Source organism: Chanodichthys erythropterus, chromosome 17, assembly GCF_024489055.1.
Source record: "Chanodichthys erythropterus isolate Z2021 chromosome 17, ASM2448905v1, whole genome shotgun sequence".
Lineage (NCBI taxonomy): Eukaryota > Metazoa > Chordata > Actinopteri > Cypriniformes > Xenocyprididae > Chanodichthys > Chanodichthys erythropterus.
This window is the reverse complement of record NC_090237.1, coordinates 8,080,714-8,099,437: the sequence shown is the minus strand read 5'-3', so window position 1 is coordinate 8,099,437 and position 18,724 is coordinate 8,080,714. Positions and strand designations below refer to the sequence as shown.

Sequence of the window (18,724 nt, the reverse complement as noted above, 5' to 3'; positions counted from 1 at the left end):
CATTGAAAATAATAGAATTTTTTTTTTTAACATATTTTTAAATTATTTTTCAATTAAAGCAGTATTCCATGTTAAAATAGAGACAAGGCATTTAAAATAATTTTTTTGAAGGTAGATTAGTGCCATTTGGTGAGAGTAAAAAAAGAAAAACTTATGCAATGCCATGTCGTAACCACTAGATTCCCATAGAGCTCTATATAAAATTCTCTAGTGGTTTTTGGACACAAACACTTATTTTTATTAAGTTTTGGATATGGATTTAAACTTAGACATTCTCAAAGACTACTTTTTGTCAAGGTTTAGATTTTTATTTTTTTTTTTATGTTGATTTGAAGCGTCGGTTTTTGCATTAATTTTACTACAGTCAAACCTGAACATAGAGGGCGCCATTTTGTTACACGTAACATCAAAATTCAATAAAAAATAACAAAAATGAACAGGTGTGTTTTATAACAGCTTAAAAAATCTGTGTTTGATCTGATTTCATCCTCTTATTTGAGTTTTGGCTCAATTTTACCATACTATTACAGCCACGCTGGTTCATTTGTATGTGTATAATGGTGTGTTGTGTGTGTGTTTGTCTGTGAATGTGTGTAAGTGAGTGGGTGTTTCTATTTTGTACTCTTGGTGTTTTAGAGTGTAACCCCTTTCTTGCAGTTCATTTTTTACTGCTTTGTGGCTGAATTTTTGCTTTTATTTCACACATTTGCATAAACTTGCTCTGTCTTATAGTCGTGCTGGTTCATATATATGTGTGTGGGGGGAGGGGGTGGGGGGTGGTTGTGTCTATTTTGCACTCTTGGCATTTCAGAGTGTCCCCCTTCAGTGCTGCACACTTTGTTTCTGCACAGTGTCTGATTTGTAGTTTGTACCAACAAAAGATTCTCTGAGTTGTTGTATTTTTTCGTATTTCCCATTCATTTCCTATGTCGGTCATTTTTGACCGAAAAGAAGGTAAGTGTGACTATTTTTTTTACGATGCCTTAACATGTCCGAATCATGTCCTTGATTTTTTTGTGTGTTCATATTGGTAATGCTACAAAAGTCACCAAGTGTCATCTCATTCCGACAAAGCTACGATTTTTAACAATTCAAAATATAAAATCTTTCGGTCAGAAATGACCGAAGAAGGCCAGAGGGTTAAATTACGATATTGTTTTTCTTTTTAGTGTTGAATGGCTATGTACATTAAGTTTATTATTGAGGTTTATTTAAAAAACTTCAAAGTTACTAGCATGTCTAAAGGAATTTAATAATTAAAGGGTTAGTTCACCCAAAAATGAAATTTCTGTCATTAATTACTCACCCTCATGTCGCTCCATACCCGTATAACCTTTGTTCATCTTTGGAACACAAATTAAGATATTTTTGATTAAATCCGAGAGGTATATGTCTTGTCCATAGACAGCAATTTAATCAACACTTTCCAGGTCCAGAAAGGTACTAAAGACATTGTTAAACCCGTCACAGTTGTTCAACCTTAATTTTATGAAGTGATGAGAATACTTTTTGTGCGCAAAAACAAAACAAAAATACAGACTTTATTCAACAATCTCTTCTCTTCCATTTCATTAATCTTACGCAAGTGACGCAGTAAGCAGTATTGGCAAAAGCTGATCACATGACCAGCACAACGCATGCTTGTGATGCTGACGCAGGAGCCGGCCTTCTGACGTAGAACCTGGAAGCGCTGGACGTAAACAATGTATGAGAATGACACAGAAAAAAAGATATTGTTGAACAAAGTCGTCATTTTTGTTTTGTTTTTGCGCACAAAAAGTATTCTTGTCGCTTCATAACATTAAGGTTGAACCTCTGCAGTCATGTCGACTGTTTTAATGCTGTCTTTAGTAGCTTTCTGGACCTTGAAAGCGTTGATTATATTGCTGTCGATGAACCAGTCACATACCTCTCGGATTTCATCAAAAATACCTTAATTTGTGTTCCGAAGATGAAGGAAAATCTTACAGGTGTGGAACGACATGAGGATGAGTAATTAATGACAGAATCTTCATTATTCATAATTAACCTTTATACTATAGCTGAATGTACAGCATGTGGTTTCTAATGACATTAATTTCTTTTAAAACAGAACATTAGTTCCTGATTGTGGGTTAATGTATGATAAAAGGAAAGTTTGCCTTTCTTCAGCAATCTGTTGTAAATATTCTCAAGTGAGACAATCAGGACGTGACACTCGTCTTTATCATATCCTCTGGTTTCTCATAGCTGTCTGCATTCATCCATTCTCAGGTGGCATTTGTGTCTACACACTACCACACACCTCCTATATCATAGTTTGGCCCTGTTCACTTCCTCACAGGCATGTTTATCTACTACACAAATACACACAACATCCACACACGTAATTGTAGCTGAGATGTTTCCCTTCAGTAATAATAGCAATTAGAGCACCCTTATAATTACTCTCTCCTCGTTATATAGTTAATTTCTATAATTACAAATCACACAGATAATTTCTTCTACCCTTTGTGTGGTTTTTCTTTCTATCCTGTTATACTTTGCATTTGGTTGAGTGGGGGTGTGAGAGACATTAGCTCTGTTTCAAAAACTACTAAGCTGCCTACCTAGACAGCACTTTAAGGCAGCACACTAACCTCTTGTGAACTTACTATGTGCTTCTCGTGAGGATTGAGCTCTATTTGTGTGTCACATGAGTTGCTGTCTGTAGAGAACACAGTGGTGAAACGATGCTATATTTTTAACAACACCCCTGGTGAAAAATCCAGCATTGCTGGTCACCAGCGTAAGGTATGTTTTGCATGCTGGGACCAGCAAGGGATGATGGTTGTTGGTTTGCTGGTCGCCAGCATGGGAAGTAGGAGTGCTGGAGCACTATACCAGCTCTAACCAGTATAAACCAGCCTGGACCAACATGGAATTGATGCTGGTTTATGCTGGATTTTGTCAGCAGGGAGTATCTATTGAATTGGTTCATTTGGGTGATTCATTTAAATGAACACATTTAAATTTATACAAGTTTGGGGTCAGTAAGATTTTTTTAAATGTTTTTTGAAAGAAGTCTCTTCTGCTCACCAGGGCTGCATTTAATTAACAAAAAATACAGTAAAAACGGTAATATTGAGAAATATTATTACAATTTAAAATAACTTAATTAAATATAGAACAGAATCAAAAAAATAATTTTCTATTTAAGCTAAATTTTTTAAACATATTTTAAAATGTAATTTATTCCTGTAATGGCAAAGCTAATATTTTTATACATTTTAAAAATGTAATTTATTTAATATGCTGATTTGTTGCTCAGAAACATTTCTGATTATTATTATTGTTGAAAGCAGTTGTACTGCTTCATATTTTTCAAGATTCTTTGATGAACTAAGTTCAAAGAACAGCTTTTATTTGAAAGAAAGAAATATTTTGTAAAAAGAAATTATTTTATGTCACTTTTGATCAATTTAATGCATCCATGCGGAATAAAAGTATTAATTTCCTCTTACACGGCAGTGTACTTATTTATATTAAAGGTGCCCTAGAACTTTTTTTAAAAAATGTAATATAAGTCTAAGGTGTCCCCTGAATTTGTCTGTGAAGTTTCAGCTCAAAATACCCCATAGATTTTTTTTTTAATTCATTTTTTTAACTGCCTATTTTGGGGCATCATTATAAATGAGCCGATTCAGGGCTACTGGCCCTTTAATTCTCCTGCTCCACGCCCACGGAGCTCGCGCTTGCCTTGAACAGTGCATAAACAATGTTTACACAACTAATATAACCCTCAAATGGATCTTTACAAAGTGTTCGTCATGATCCTGACGTAGTCTGATCATGTCAGTTATTATTGCTCCATCTGCCATTTTTCGCTATTGTTCTTGCTTGCTTACCTAGTCTGATGATTCGGCTGTGTGCAGATCCAGACGTTACTGGCTGCCCTTGTCTAATGCCTTTCATAATGTTGGGAACATGGGCTGGCATATGCAAATATTGGGGCGTACACCCTGACTGTTACGTAACAGTCGGTGTTATGTTGAGATTCGCCTGTTCTTCGGAGGTCTTTAAAACAAATGAGATTTATATAAGGAGGAGGAAACAATGGAGTTTGAGACTCACTGTATGTCATTTCCATGTACTGAACTCTTGTTATTCAACCATGCCAAGATAAATTCAATTTTTCATTCGAGGGCACCTTTAATTAGCCCATTTGCTTGTTTTGATATTTTAAGTATGACTGAATCTTTTTTGTATGAGATAACCCTGCTATTAATATATTATCAGATTATATATTTTATATCAGTTATTGGTTGTATACATTTAAAAATCGAAATCACCCTTAAAAAGTGTAATTAACCACATTTACTATAATTTTAAAGAGTATTGACTGTTGAAAGCTCCTAGTAAGTCACAGTAGACAGCAGACAGCAAGGCTGCTCACTAGGCTTTGAAACAGAATATAGAGACCGACAGACAAAAACAGCAAGCAGAAAGAGAGACATTCACCCAGGTATTTTAACAGGACCGAATCGCTTTGATGCGGCAGGTATAATGAGGCTCGAAGGCGGGCTACAAAAGAACCATCTCTCAGAAATAGACTTCCTTGGTCTGGCCACTTGTTAACAAGCTTCAGCGAGGGCTTTGGCTCTTTTGTTCGTCCCCGCCGGCTTCCACACAGCCCTACACACAGGCAGCGGCTAATTGGCTGTTAGATCTATTGTTCACTTCACAATTGAGATGAACCTATCAGAGGATGTAATGAATGACGGAGCGTATTTGAGAAGCCAAATGACCCTGCTCTCAAATTAAACTCAAATGACAGAGCCTCCCTCAGAAAAGAGACATAAGAAAGGAATATGTATCCTGATGATGCCTTTGACAGTGGATTTTGCTCCTACAATCTGTATACTGTCTGTATGCTGCAATAAGATGGCAGTGAACTAGCACATGCATTATTTCAGATGAGCCGTGTTTAACTCCGCATGACTGCGAGTGATTACTCTTGTGGCGCAATCTCAATTACTTTTCTGTGTGTGCGCGTGTCGTTCTGTGTGTGCCTGTGTAAGCGCTCTCTCTGCTTCTCCGGCAATTTTCGACGTGAGAGTATCCCAAGCGACGTACACGAGCGACCTATAAGACAATAATAGCCTATTCCATTTAAATTCATAATTTAAATTAATAACGCATTTGTATTCATCGACAGGCCGCCACTGTCATGTTCGAATTGAGTTTTGTCGTGGTTCACTCGAAGTCATCTCCTCTGTTAATAGCACCTCAAATACAAAACGACATCAGGATTGATGCTGTCGATGAAAGCCTCATATAAATCTGCCTCAAAATATGTGAGATGTTGTGAAGGATCTCACAATCTCACACAGTTTACGAAGCAATACTGAGAAAAAATGTCCAAAACTATTTTTATTTATGTTAAATGTAGGCTATCGGGTTTGGCTATTTGGCTACATGAAATTTAATTTTACATTTTTATGTAATGTTTTTATTTAGAAAGAAAATTAAGTCCCAAATTTTGGCAAAAAGGTTGCAAATAAATAAAAAAATATCAATTAAAAATAATAAATAATAAGAAAATACAAACTTACATGATTAAAATGATAAATTAATTAGTTTAAATTAATAAATTTAGCATAAATTAAAGAAAACTATTTTTCATTTTTCAATATCACTTCATAAACAGGTGTTTTATAATTTTGTAATTAATTAGAAAATATAATTTATGAAGCAATATTGAAAAATTGTTAAAAAAAATATCTTTAATATATGTAAAATATAAGTTAACTTTATTAACTTTAACCCATTCGTCCATACTAATTTCTCTGGCATATTAAGTAACCAGTCTAAACATTCACATTCTGTAGGTGTGATGGTCACGCTTACCCTTGTTGCAGTTGTTCTCTCCCTCCAGTAGAGGGCTCCAGGGTGGGTCTCCCTGGCTGGCAAAGTGTCTCATGTGCAGGTAACTGATGGTGAGGCGGATGATGGAGGCCTTGTCCAGCTGGCTGGTAATTGCCCCGGGGAGGGGAAGCATCTTCGCCAACTCGAAGAACTCAAAGTTCTCTTTACCCCGCCGAGAACGAGCTGCATTGCGCGACTTCTCCTTCCTCAAGTTCTGCAAGCTGGACAAAAATAAGACAGGACAGAAAGGAAGAGAAGAGGAGGAGAAAGAATGACAGTGACTATACAATGATAATGTACAGGGTGGTGAAGGCAAGTTAGTGTTAATTGCACATAACATCAAGGGTGCAATATTGTTGCAGGCATTAACCAGAAATAAGAAACTCAGATAATATAGTGATAAATATTTATAATAATAATAACAATAATAATATATAAATATAGCTTCAAGCTGAAAATAGGGGGCCAAGCACAATAGAAGCAAACAAGGAGGCTAGCAGCAGACCAGTCTCATATGATAGCAAATGAGACAGTCAATTGCATGTCAATTTTGAAGTCAATCAGACTAGTAGTACTGTAGTTAGAGCCAATTTCATGTTTTGTTCAATTATAGCACCACCAAGTGGCGCAGCCCCCCGCTTTTCTTTCTCTGAAAACATCTAATTTCGTTTAAGAGTATGAACACATAAAATATTACCCACACCTGACTTTGATTGCATTTTTTTTTGCCACATACTATCAAATTTTGACATTTGGCCATTAGAATGTAGTCAACGACCCATGTTTCCGATTTTCCAGTGGTTTCGTCTCGATCAGACTAACATTTTGAAGATATTCACAAAAGTTGTTTAAATGCTAAATCACAACGTTACAATAACCATAAGACGAAATCTAGCATGTTTGATAACACTGCAAGGCAGTGCACCAAAAAAACAAAAAACGACTTATTTAGTGATGGCCGATTTCAAAACACTGCTTCAGGAAGCTTCGTAACGTTATGAATCAGCATGTCGAATCAGCGGTTCGGAGCGTCAAAGTCACGTGATTTCAGCAGTTTGGCGGTTTGACACGCGATCCGAATCATGATTCGATACACTGATTCATTATGCTCCGAAGCTTCCTGAAGCAGTGTTTTGAAATCGGCCAACACTAAATAAGTCGTTATTTTCTTTTTTTGGCGCACCAAAAATATTCTCGTCGCTTTATGATATTAATATTCAACCACTGTACTCACATGAACTGATTTAAATATGTTTTAGTACATTAATGGATCTTGAGAGAGGAAATGTCATTGCTCCCAATGCAGGCTTCACAGAGCCATCGGATTTCAACAAAAATATCCTAATTTGTGTTCCGAAGATTAACGAAGGTCTTACAGCTTAACGTCATGACATTAACATTGCTTTCATTTTTGGGTGAACTAACCCTTTAATGTTGGGACTGACCTCTATCAGTGTGCCAAATTTCATAACTGTCCCGCAAGCAGATCTATTGGAACAACAACAACAACAACATCAACGGATACAATAGGTGCCTACGCTTGCACTCGATTGTAATAAACGGGTGGAGTTTAAGTGGACTAAATGATTGGATTAGTCCAGCATATGTTACCATAGAGATGTCTGTTGTTTCACCGGAAGATCATTTTGATTACTATCATGCATTTAGAACACAGAGAGGGTGAATTTTTCCATTTCATGTTGACTTTATTAAGGTTTTGTGATGTAATTTCCAGCAAGACAGTCACTGGAGACAGACTGTCACTCTGGATTTTTCCTGATTCCATCAGCTGTACTCCACACTTTCTCCAGGCATCTCAGAGTGTGATGGCTGACCTATGATCAGGTTCACTGTAGCCGGTGGGATGCCTGATCTTACATCAGAAGCGTCTAGCCCAAATCCAATCGCTGCATCTCTTTCCCAGGCTCCCTCCTGGGTGGTGAGCCCCAGTCTTGATTGAGGGATCAATGGAGGGAGGGGCTGTCGCGGAGGCAGGCCCAGGTAGCTGTCGCTCTGATTGGATATCGACTTTGCTCTCAATGGGGCCTGAGTGGAGGAATTATGTTGTCACGGCGACTCTACAATTTGTGACTGCACTGAAAGACTGAGCCGAACGCGCCTCGCTCGCTCTCTTTCTGTGTCTGTGACATTGATTCTCATTCATCCTGCAGATGCAGGGCAGTATCAGCACGGGAGGGAGGGACGGCGCGGAAAAATGTGTGTGTGTGTGTGAAGAGGGGAACCCACAGAATGAAAAGGAACTGCCAAAAAGCACACACAAAAGAGTCAGTTCCTCAAATTGTAAAGGGACTAATTTATTTGTTTAGACAGGACTGTGTTGTGTTTTAAGAGACAGAGTGTGTAAATCAGCAAACTTCTTTGATTCAGCTTTTTAACAATGGTTTATGATCTTTACATGTGTGCAAGGGAATGCCAGAGGGTTTGAGAGTTGATGAAAACTAATAAAAATTATACCCCATGTAAATTAAGTCTGTTACATTGCGTGTTTCAAAGCGAAGCGCGGCATGCAAATAAACGTGATCTGGTTTATTTATCATCTGAGAGCTTCCTGGCACAGTAAATTCAGCAAAGTCCATCTCTGCATGTGCTCCGAGTTCACTTGATTTACATATTTGCATAATTTTCACCATTTTTGTGGGCAGAGGTTTACAGCATTTCAGCAGTATTCTTTTAAAAATGAATGCTCAAGAATTGGAAAAGTTTAAAGCTTGAGTTTGAACTCCTGGCCTACAGAATATCACTATACTGTATGTTAAGTCAGTCCATCAGTGTTTTGGCCCTGTGAGATTTCTCAGTGTGTAAACAGCATTGTTCCAAGTAAAAAAAAGTCTCCTAGCAAGAACATCTCATCGTTGCAGTAAGACGACCCTGGAGGGTTCAATCAATACAGAGCCATTGATTCTGTTTAGTTTTATATCCTCCACAGCTGAGCGGACATTAATAATTCTACTAAAACTTAGTTAATCTCCTGCTAATGGATCCAAACCAAGGGCTTACATTGAGCCGTGACAAAAGCAGAAGCTTGAAAGAGAAATTGAATTGTTAGCTGTGTGTTCAGGAAGATTCTTTATCAAGGTGTGTGTGTGTGTGTGTGTGTGTTTGGCCTCACCAGGGTAAGGTGGGTGGTTTGGCGAGGAGCCCCTGTAAGAAGTCCCACTCCACACTCACACACTTCCCCTCGCTGACGAACGGCATGGCCGCCATCCCGCCCCCTATGGGCCGCCACCTCTAACTCAGGCTGTGATTGGCCGAGGCTATGTCAGTCCGAGACCCCCAACAGAAGAGCTGAAAGATAAAAAGAACAGTCAAATGAGTATTGATATAAACTATTATGATGTTAACTAGATTTTCTGAAGATTAACTTTTCAGTGTGAGAGTGTCATTTCAAATATGCTTCAGACGATTTTAATATCGATTAAATTAAACTTTTATTTTAAGGTGACGTGGTTACATTGTACTGTGTAATATTAATTAACTACATGCACTTGCTATAGAATTAAGGTTAGGGTTTGGTTTGGGGCTAGTTACTCATAATTATGCGTAATTTACTGTTATTACTACAGTTAGTACATGTAGTAACTTGTAACCATGTCAACCTTAAAATAAAGTGTTACCTACATTTTAAATATAATACTGTCAGTCTAATTTTGAATATGAAGCCAAGCACAATTACTGGTTAACCATTGCAAATCAGTTGATGATTCATTGACTGTTGAATGAATGATTAAATGATTCACTCATATAGACAGTCAACTTGTTTTGTTTCAGAATGAATCAGTGTTCTTGAACAAATTGATTGAATGTATCATTCAATGAAATGAAATGAAACTTTTTTCTGAATGATTCAGTGATTTGAATATATCTGTTGAATGATTCAAGGACAAAACTTATAAAAACAGCCAACCTGTTCATTCTTTAATGAATCAGTGTTTTTGAACAAATTGATTGAATGAATGATTCAGTGATTCACTCAAAAAAACAGGCTGCATCTGAAATAGCATACTCTCTTGAGTAGGTACTTATTTTGAATAAGTTTTATATAGTATGAATGTAATCCAGACATACTACATTCACATATTGTCATTATCACAAATGCTCTACCGTGACTTCATGGGAAATTAAAGAGTCCATCGTATGTGCACTTCAAAATCTCGCCAAAAGTAGTAGGTCAGGTACTTTCTGCCTACTCTTTTATAAGAACTGTTTTTGCCTACTATATACGAGGGATGTAGGCGATTTTGTGAATGTTCTGAATGAAAATCTGGTCTGATTTTTCCATCTGATATGTCTGTTCAGACCAGGAGTGTCCAAACTCGGTACTGGAGGGCCAGTGTTTAGCTCCAACTTGCCTCAACACACCTGTCTGCAAGTTTCTAGTATGCCTTATTAGACCTAGATTAGCTGGTTCAGATGGGCTGAATGAGAATGCAAATTCACTCTCTGGCAGTAGGTGGAGCTTAATGAAAATCCTATCGGTATTTTCTGGTTATTCCAGTAAACGAAGCTTTGCAGAACTTTCTGTTTCCGTTTTCGCCATGGGAGAGCTGCCAGATAATATAGTTTACCACAATACAAGCAGTTGAGATGTGCTATATAATATATGTTGCCCTAAATTAGTATACTGTATATATGCAGATAAAGTTGTACTATATATATCCAACTTTTAATATAATTGCCAGGTGATAATATAGGTCACATTTTTATAACAATCAAGCAGTTGAGATTTGCTATATAGTACATATCGCTTAACGTCAGTGTACTGTACTCTAAATATCCGGGTAAGGTTGGATAAATAATGATATTAATGTTCAAAAATACAGTGGAACAACAACTTTCTCTCTTTAAATCCAATTGGGCTTGTGGCTGTACAGCAAAACCCAAACAACACACACACAGACTCCAATTCCTGAGCTTCCAGGGCTGTTTGGCCGCAGTGCTCATCCTGGCCCCATCTCTATGACATTTAAAGGGCCAGCTTGCCCTCCAGCAGCATGATGCCATACCCACAGGCATGAGATGCCCGCTGGCCAGCTCTGAGTAAATCACAACACAGCCATACTGGCTACATGCCACAGCCCTACACTACCCCTCTGACCTGACCTGGCACGGTACACACACTCACACAACTAGCACAACATCAGCGGATTCATCATATGGGTCGAAGCCACCTCTGACATGACATGAACTTGTATAAAGCCCCGTTAATTTCAGGTGAGCCCAAGACAGGCATTAGCAACATCATCGTGGCTCACAACAGCTTAGTCATGAGCTGGAGAGACTGTATGAGATGTGCTTTAATGCGCTTGTTATTAGGCGTAATACATCACTCTGACTATGTTCTGTTGCCCATGGGAAAGAAAAATTACAGGAGATCTCTTCAACGCATCAACTGTTTTTCAGCAATAATGGAGAGCAAATGGAGACTTTTGCAAGACTTTTGTCTCGTACTTCACAAATTAATATGACTCCTCTACACTAAAATTAGGTGTACACTGTAAAAAAAAAAAAAAAAGATTTCTACTTCAATGTGTTTCTTGCTGTTTTTCTGTAATTATTTGTGAAATTCACCAGCAATTTCGGAAAACTGTGTCAGAATAAATCCTACAGCGAAAAAATTGGTGTCCAGACAATTTTCACTCAGAAATTGCTAGTGAATTTGATCATTACAAAGAAAGAATAAGTAACACATCAAATTAAACATAAAATTTTCAAGTAAAAAGACTAAAATAGTATTTTCTTGTAAAACGTTCTCCAATATTGTTTTGTTTTAATGTTCCAAAAATGTGTTCAGATTAGCAAAAAAACCATACTCAAACATCGCTCAACAAGCTGACTCGAGCCGGTTCCACATACTTAAGGAAAATTTTTGAGACAAAGTTGATACCAAAATGAAACATGTAAACTCAAAATGGTTGATAAATTGTATGGGATACATAATTTGCAGAAAATTTGGCACATATAAGATATCAGAAGCACACATGGACAAACAAAATGCGTTTATAAGTGAAAGAGTGCAATTAGCAACTGTACCACACACACATAGTGATTGCTAGTCTTTAGCCTATCATGCCTCATCTAATCGCGTGCGGGATCTCGCTCGGCATCCTCACTATCTCAACAGACATAATGGAGGTCCTGTCCACTGTAATTGTTCAATTAACTCCGTAACCTTGATGCAAGGTGTGCTAGCATTCATGCCCTTCGCAAACAGACAATGGCATCAGAGAAGGTCACGTTCTGCTCTGAAAGTCAACTATAAAGTAAAGAACATCACATCTACCCGACCGAGAACAAGAGACCTTGTCCTCCGCTGAAGGACTGGGCATTTACAGGAAATTAATATTTGGCAGAGTTAGAGCTGCTTTATATATTTGTGAAAATACTTCAATAAAGCTGTCATACAATAAAGCTGACTGTGATTTGGCAAAGTAGGATATGTTACTGGATAAAAAAATGTTGCAGGTCCTGAAATAATTAATACATTTCCTCTTTTTTGATCTTTTCGAACTTTTTAGCCATTAAATATTTGTTTGGTTGTGTCTAAAACTCACTAGAATTTGTATAGACACATTGTCATCGTGCCTTGAAAGCTGCTCTAAAACAGTTTCCTATTGCGCAAACAGTATAGTTTTAACAATGCTAACAATGCCAAGGTCATGGGTTTGATTCTCAGGGAATGCATGAACTGCACACGTAGTATACGGAGAATTCAATATGTCGTTCCAAACCTGTATGACTTACAAAAGAAGATATTTTGAAAATTTGGATTGGGATTTAGATTTGTTTTGGACCACAGCTACTTTCAGACAGAAGAAAGAAACACTTTTGATATACTTTATTTATTATAGTATTTATATTTTTTATTAGCTTTTATTTTTATATTTTCTGTTTTAGTAACTTTGCTATGTGCTTTTGTCAGTTTAAGAAATTCTTTATTCCAAATAGAATAACAGAAATAGAAATGATTATTCAGCCTTATTACTCAACATTTCTCACTTTTAAGTTGAAGTTTTTCCATATAACATTAATATTTTGTTTTCAACTTTATTTCAATTACTGATTTAAAAAAAAAGTTTCAGTAAACGATAATGTTTTGGAACGACATGAGGGTGAGTAAACGACAAAATTTTAATTTTATAATACTGATGTTGTTCCAATAGCAACAAGGACGTGGATCCGAACTGCATCATGTATGGCTTGTACACGGTGGGATTTGGCTCATGCCGGGGTGCGGGAGCAAACCAAGCCTGGGTGTGTGTTTGGCGAGCCTGTGGCTGTTTGTTTTCAGAGGGGATCGTTAATTAGGGCCTCCAGCTGTCAGAGGTTCGTTAGTGTGCTCCGCCCCTCCCTATGGAACTGCCAAATGGGGAAAATGAGCACATTTAAGCCAATCTGCACGGAGACAATACACCACGTCTATTACCAACTCACTTTCACACACACACACAAACTCCCTCTCTTTTCTCTAACACAAAATTTATTGGTCCCACATTTCCAGGCCAGATATAACACTGCCATTCCGTTTTAAATGTCACATGCAGTGGTATGAGGATGCGTGAAGGACCTCTGGAACATTCTGGATTATTCATTTTTTGTAATGCAGGGTGACTCTGGTGACTTTGACCTTTGAATGCCTTTGACAGAAGAAGAAAACAATTCCTGTATGTGGCCATCAGGCACTTTCTGTCTCACTTTCCTGGCACCCGTCTCCTTTTCCCCTTTTTCTCTTAATAAATCTAAACGGCAAACAGCTGTGGTGGGCCGGTCACGTCACACAGATTTCCAGCCATAACTTTCTTTTTGTAGAGTTTAATCTGACACTGAGTGATTGACAATTGACAGTGAAATTTCACCTTCGGCTTTAGATAAAGTGTAAATAATAGTACTACCCAAAACTGACAGTTCGGACATCACTTACCTTCACGTCATTCCAAATGACTTACTTTCTTCTGCAGAACACAAAAGGAGAAATTATGAATAATGGATTGGTCGTTCTTTTCCATACAATTACAATGAATGGTGACTTGATTCAAAAAAGCACAATAAACTTAAAATAATCCAGACAACTTGTGTCTTATAAGTCTTCTCAAGCCATACGATATGCAAGAATCATTTGTCGAATGTCTTCAGAAGACTTTTGCGTTTTGGAAAGCTTTCAATAACTTCAAACATCTCATTTTATTGTAAATGCATAGAAAGCAATTTACAAAATCTTAAAAATTTCAGCTTTTATGTTTCGCAGATGAAAGGAAGTGATGCGGTTTGTAATGATCTGAAGGCGATGATAGAATTTTCATCTTTAGTTTTGTATTTAAAGTGCATTTCAGTCGTTTGTACTTTAGTTATGTAGTCGTTTAAAGTTAAAATGTGGAAGTGCAATTATTGACTGTAAATCATGTTTACAATATTTCATTTCCATTTTGTGCACCAATAGCTTCACTCGGCATTCCTGCTCAAAAACTTCTGGTTGCTACAGAGTTTTTAAACTTAGAATGTATTTTCCAACTGATTTCTAATATTGTTTTTGCTCATATGCTGTCTTCCTGTCCTTTGAGTGCATTTCTGATTAATTTAATTCTACAAAAGTTACATGAAAAGTGAATTGATAGCTTCTTTTACTTTCAACGTTCACTGCACCATGTTACCCAAACATCCAATTTCACTTCTTTAAATAGTTCAATGTGTTGATTTTCAATGCAATCCTAAAGGTCCTGTTTGTTCTCTTGTAAAAACTGTTTATTTTGCTGCAAACTTGGGTTTAATTAGTGGCAAATTTGCAGTAATCTTCACCAGACGTTTGCCAGAACACTTTACTTCTGCAAAGGTTGCAAAAGTTACAAAGACAAAGTCAGCCATATGTCACTAAAATACATCTGAGAATAAAAGTCGACATTAAAATATTAACATGGAGTCATGCATTAAAGAAAATGTCCATAATTTACCTCCACTCTGTCTTTGATGCACCTATAAAGAGCATTTCAAATTACCGTTTAATAGGAATAACTGCAGAAATGATGTTGTCTCATGTAACATTCAATTATATGTGCTTTTGGAATTATTAATCCAACATCTTTGAAGTGCAAATAGTTCAGCAACACACACATATATATACTGCATGTAGTTTTCCATCAATATATGGAGCTGTTTCTGCAGAATACTAATTTCTCTTCGCATCTCTCCGCATTTGAAGTCCAACATTAGGAAGTCAGATGTTGTCTCGTTTTCTTCGAACGCTGATAAATCAGCTCTGGTCAACAGCATTTCTCTCTCCCTATCTCATTTAACTGGACCTCTCTCGCTCTGCGCTCTGGCTGGACTCTTGTGGTTTGCCGCTGACCTTGGCGGCTTCCCATCACTTCCAGTCCAAGGTTCCTCTCAAATCCTGAGAGCTGGAGGCTGCATCTTCATCTTCACCTGGCCCATTAATTATCAAATGGAATCAATACCCCATTTGATTAGATCAAACTGACCCTACCCGCCTCTGACCCACAACAGAAAAACGGAAAACGTAAAGGATGCTGGACTGGCTCCTGAGATCTTACATCTCACAGGAAGAGAAATGTTGCTTGTTTGATACCATTTTAAATAGAAAAATAATGATTAAAAGGGACTAAAAGATTGAGAGCAAAACATATCAATTTCTCAAGCCTTAAAACTCTAAGGATCAACTAAGCAATCATTCAACAGTGACAAAAGACTTCACACGTGTCTCTTCCAGAGTTTCTATATAATAACGATATCTCAAATTCAGATGAGAGATTTCAATATGAACCTGACTAAATAATCTAGATTTGGTTAACTTGCGTAGGATGAGCACAGTTCTGTAACTTTTCAAAAATGAATGAACTATAGAGAAAAAAAATCCATTTCAGAATATTAAACACTTGTATTGTAGTTAAATGAATACAGCTAAAAAATACACAATCCCAAACACACAGTATTCGCCCCTCAGGCAGGGAACGGGTCCTGAAAACACACAGGGTCAAATCGCCACAGAGAGAATGTCAGAGAGAAGTCTAGAGTCTATTTGCAGTCATGGAGCCACATCAGTGCATTTAAACATCCCATTTCACAGGTAAAGTACACCATTTGCACACCATTGAGAATTAGAGGATTTTGCACTATGATGGATATATTTAATGAAGTATATTTATATAAAATCAATACAGCGTGTTTCTTGCTTTTTTCCGACATGGACAACTGCAGGATATGAGTGTGACTCTCATAGAAAGAAAAGAAAAGAGACATAATATTTTGTATTAAGAACATATTGATACAATTATTGAACTGATTCAATATTTTAATTGCAATTGCAAGGTTACTGTAATGTAAATATAATATGTGACCCTGGACCACAAAACCAGTCATAAGGGACACGGGTATATTTCTACGTAGCAATAGCCAGCAATACATTGTATGGGTCAAAATTATTGATTTTTCTTTTATGCCAAAAATCATTAGGATATTAAGTAAAGATAATGTTTCATGAAGATATTTTGTACATTTCCTACCGTAAATATATCAAAAAAATATTTTTGTGAGTCGATATGCATTGCTAAGGACTTCATTTGGACAACTTTTAAGGCTTTTCTCAAATTTTCTCAATATTTAGATTTTTTTGCACCCTCAGATTCCAGATTTTCAAATAGATGCATCTCGGCCAAATATTGTCCTATCCTAACAAACCATACATCGATGGAAAGATTATTTATTCAGCTTATTCAGCATACAAATCTCAATTTCAAAAAACTGACCCTTATGACTGGTTTTGTGGTCCAGGGTCACATATACATATGTATAATTTTGTGTATATCACTTGTACTTTAATGCTGACTTAATATACCATTGAGGATTTTTTTTTTTTTTTTTTAATTGGTGGGAAAAGTAAGCTAAATTACATTTCGTCCAAAACTCATATGATTTAATGTAGAAAAAAGTTTAGCATTATATATATATTTATATATATATATATTTATATATATATATATATATATATATATATATAATGTGTGTGTGTGTGTGTGTGTGTGTGTGTGTGTTAAAAATGTATACGTAATTTCTTGTATTTTATAATTTAAATTGTAAAAAAATAAATAAATTAAAAAAATTGGGTGAATTTGTGGAGAAAAGGCTTGTCCTGAAAATATGATCTCAATGCCAAAAAAATCTTAAAAGAATATTTTTTATATTAATTATTTTTATTTTATTTCTATTCATTTTGAGGTGAAAAATGGCCTAAGATTCACACATCTATATACTGACAATACATGACTGTCGTAAGGCAATCTCTCACCTTTGTGTGATGCTTGTGTACAGGTTATGGATGATAAGAGAAAATTTTAAGGATGCAGGTCAAAATCTGCAGAAGACTGAAGGGTCTGTATATCGACAGGGGCTCTTGTTTGTTTGTGTGTTTGTGTGTGTGTGTTTATAAGGGCATATTGATGTGTGTGTGTGTGTGTGTGTGTGTATGTTGAGTATATAAATATCCGTGCGCGTCCCTGCAGAGCTGGGTGTGAGTGGCAGGAAGTGGTTATGTAAGGAGTCACAACGGGCTGCAGTGGACAGCCTGACCACAGATCAGGTCAACCAAGTGTGACACCAACAGCTTCTCACTGACACCTCCCTGACACTGTCTGTCACCAGGCCTGTCTGTCCCGCTCTGAGAGTGTGTGTGTTTGTGTGTGACGGCTTTTATGGTCCTATAGCTCTCTTGTACATACCTGCATAACTTCTATCAGTTCACGTTAATTTCCAAGATGCCCCTGGTGTCTTCCGCATATGCGGATGTAGTCTTTGGATGTGTATGCTTTACTAACAGGGGCGGCTCGCTTTCAATAAAATGGTCATTTTTGTGTCTTTTTTCAGTTTTTTTTTTTTTTTTTTTTGGAAAACACTGTCCAGCCAGAGTCTAAACAACAACAAATTAAAAAAGACAATTTATCCAACTCAGGATTAGCAATAATAATAATAATAATAATTTAAAAAAAAGGTTGTTTCAGGTAACTACATTACATTATATTACACAAATGAGAACATCATTTTTAACAGTCAGGCCAGGTGGAAAAAGCTGCTTGCGCTTTAACAACTGCTCATTTTCACTTGTGTTCAAACAAATACATTTAATGAGCAACAGGTAGATTTGCAAACTAATATGAAGCTATTGATTGAATCACACAACCAACGCAAAACGATGAGCAAACAAACTTCCACCCCCTTAAAACTAAAGTCCCAGGAAAGTTTTTCACTCACTTTTGGTTTTTCTTCCTGGTTAACTGCTGCCATAGTAGGTGTGTTAAAATAATTCCAATTGTCAAACAGTCTGAACTTTTAGTTCATGAAGGATTTTAGCTGAAAAACACACATTAGAAATTTATAATTTTGGTTACACTTAAAGTATGTGTACTTACTTTGTAGTTATTACGCACTAATCTTTGTAGTTTCACGGTAACTACTAAGTAATAATAATAAACGTATCTGAAGTGAAATTATTTTGTGCATCTGCTTCAAAATGCACTTTGTCATTATTGTTACTGTAATATTTCATTATATTCAAATATGTGTAACATTAATGTTGTAATGTTGCCAATATCAAAGGAATCCAACTAAATTTTCTAGGGCGTGCAACAAATTAGGAGTCATTTTGTGTCAAATTATTATTATTGTTATTAAAATGATCATTATAATAACATTTGTTGTTGCAATATTAATTATCAATTTAAAAAAATCTATTTTAAACACTTTTTCTCAGCAAAAAGTTAATTTAAAAAACAAGCAGAACTGAATTAAAAAACATTATTACAATAGCTATTTAGTT

The 18,724-nt window shown here is 36.4% G+C and overlaps 1 protein-coding gene across 2 annotated transcripts in view; it reads right to left on the bottom strand.

Annotated features, from left to right (window-relative positions):
- The window catches only part of npas1 (neuronal PAS domain protein 1), a 50,785-nt gene that overhangs the window by 31,141 nt on the left and 920 nt on the right, over window positions 1–18,724 (bottom strand). For both annotated transcript variants that reach the window (XM_067365471.1, XM_067365472.1), the window contains exons 2-3: window positions 9,017–9,192; window positions 5,869–6,107 (exon numbers count right to left, since the gene is read on the bottom strand). In XM_067365471.1, coding sequence (XP_067221572.1) covers window positions 5,869–6,107; window positions 9,017–9,111 — 334 coding nt within the window. In that variant the 5' untranslated portion in view covers window positions 9,112–9,192. The remainder of the gene's footprint in view (window positions 1–5,868; window positions 6,108–9,016; window positions 9,193–18,724) is intronic.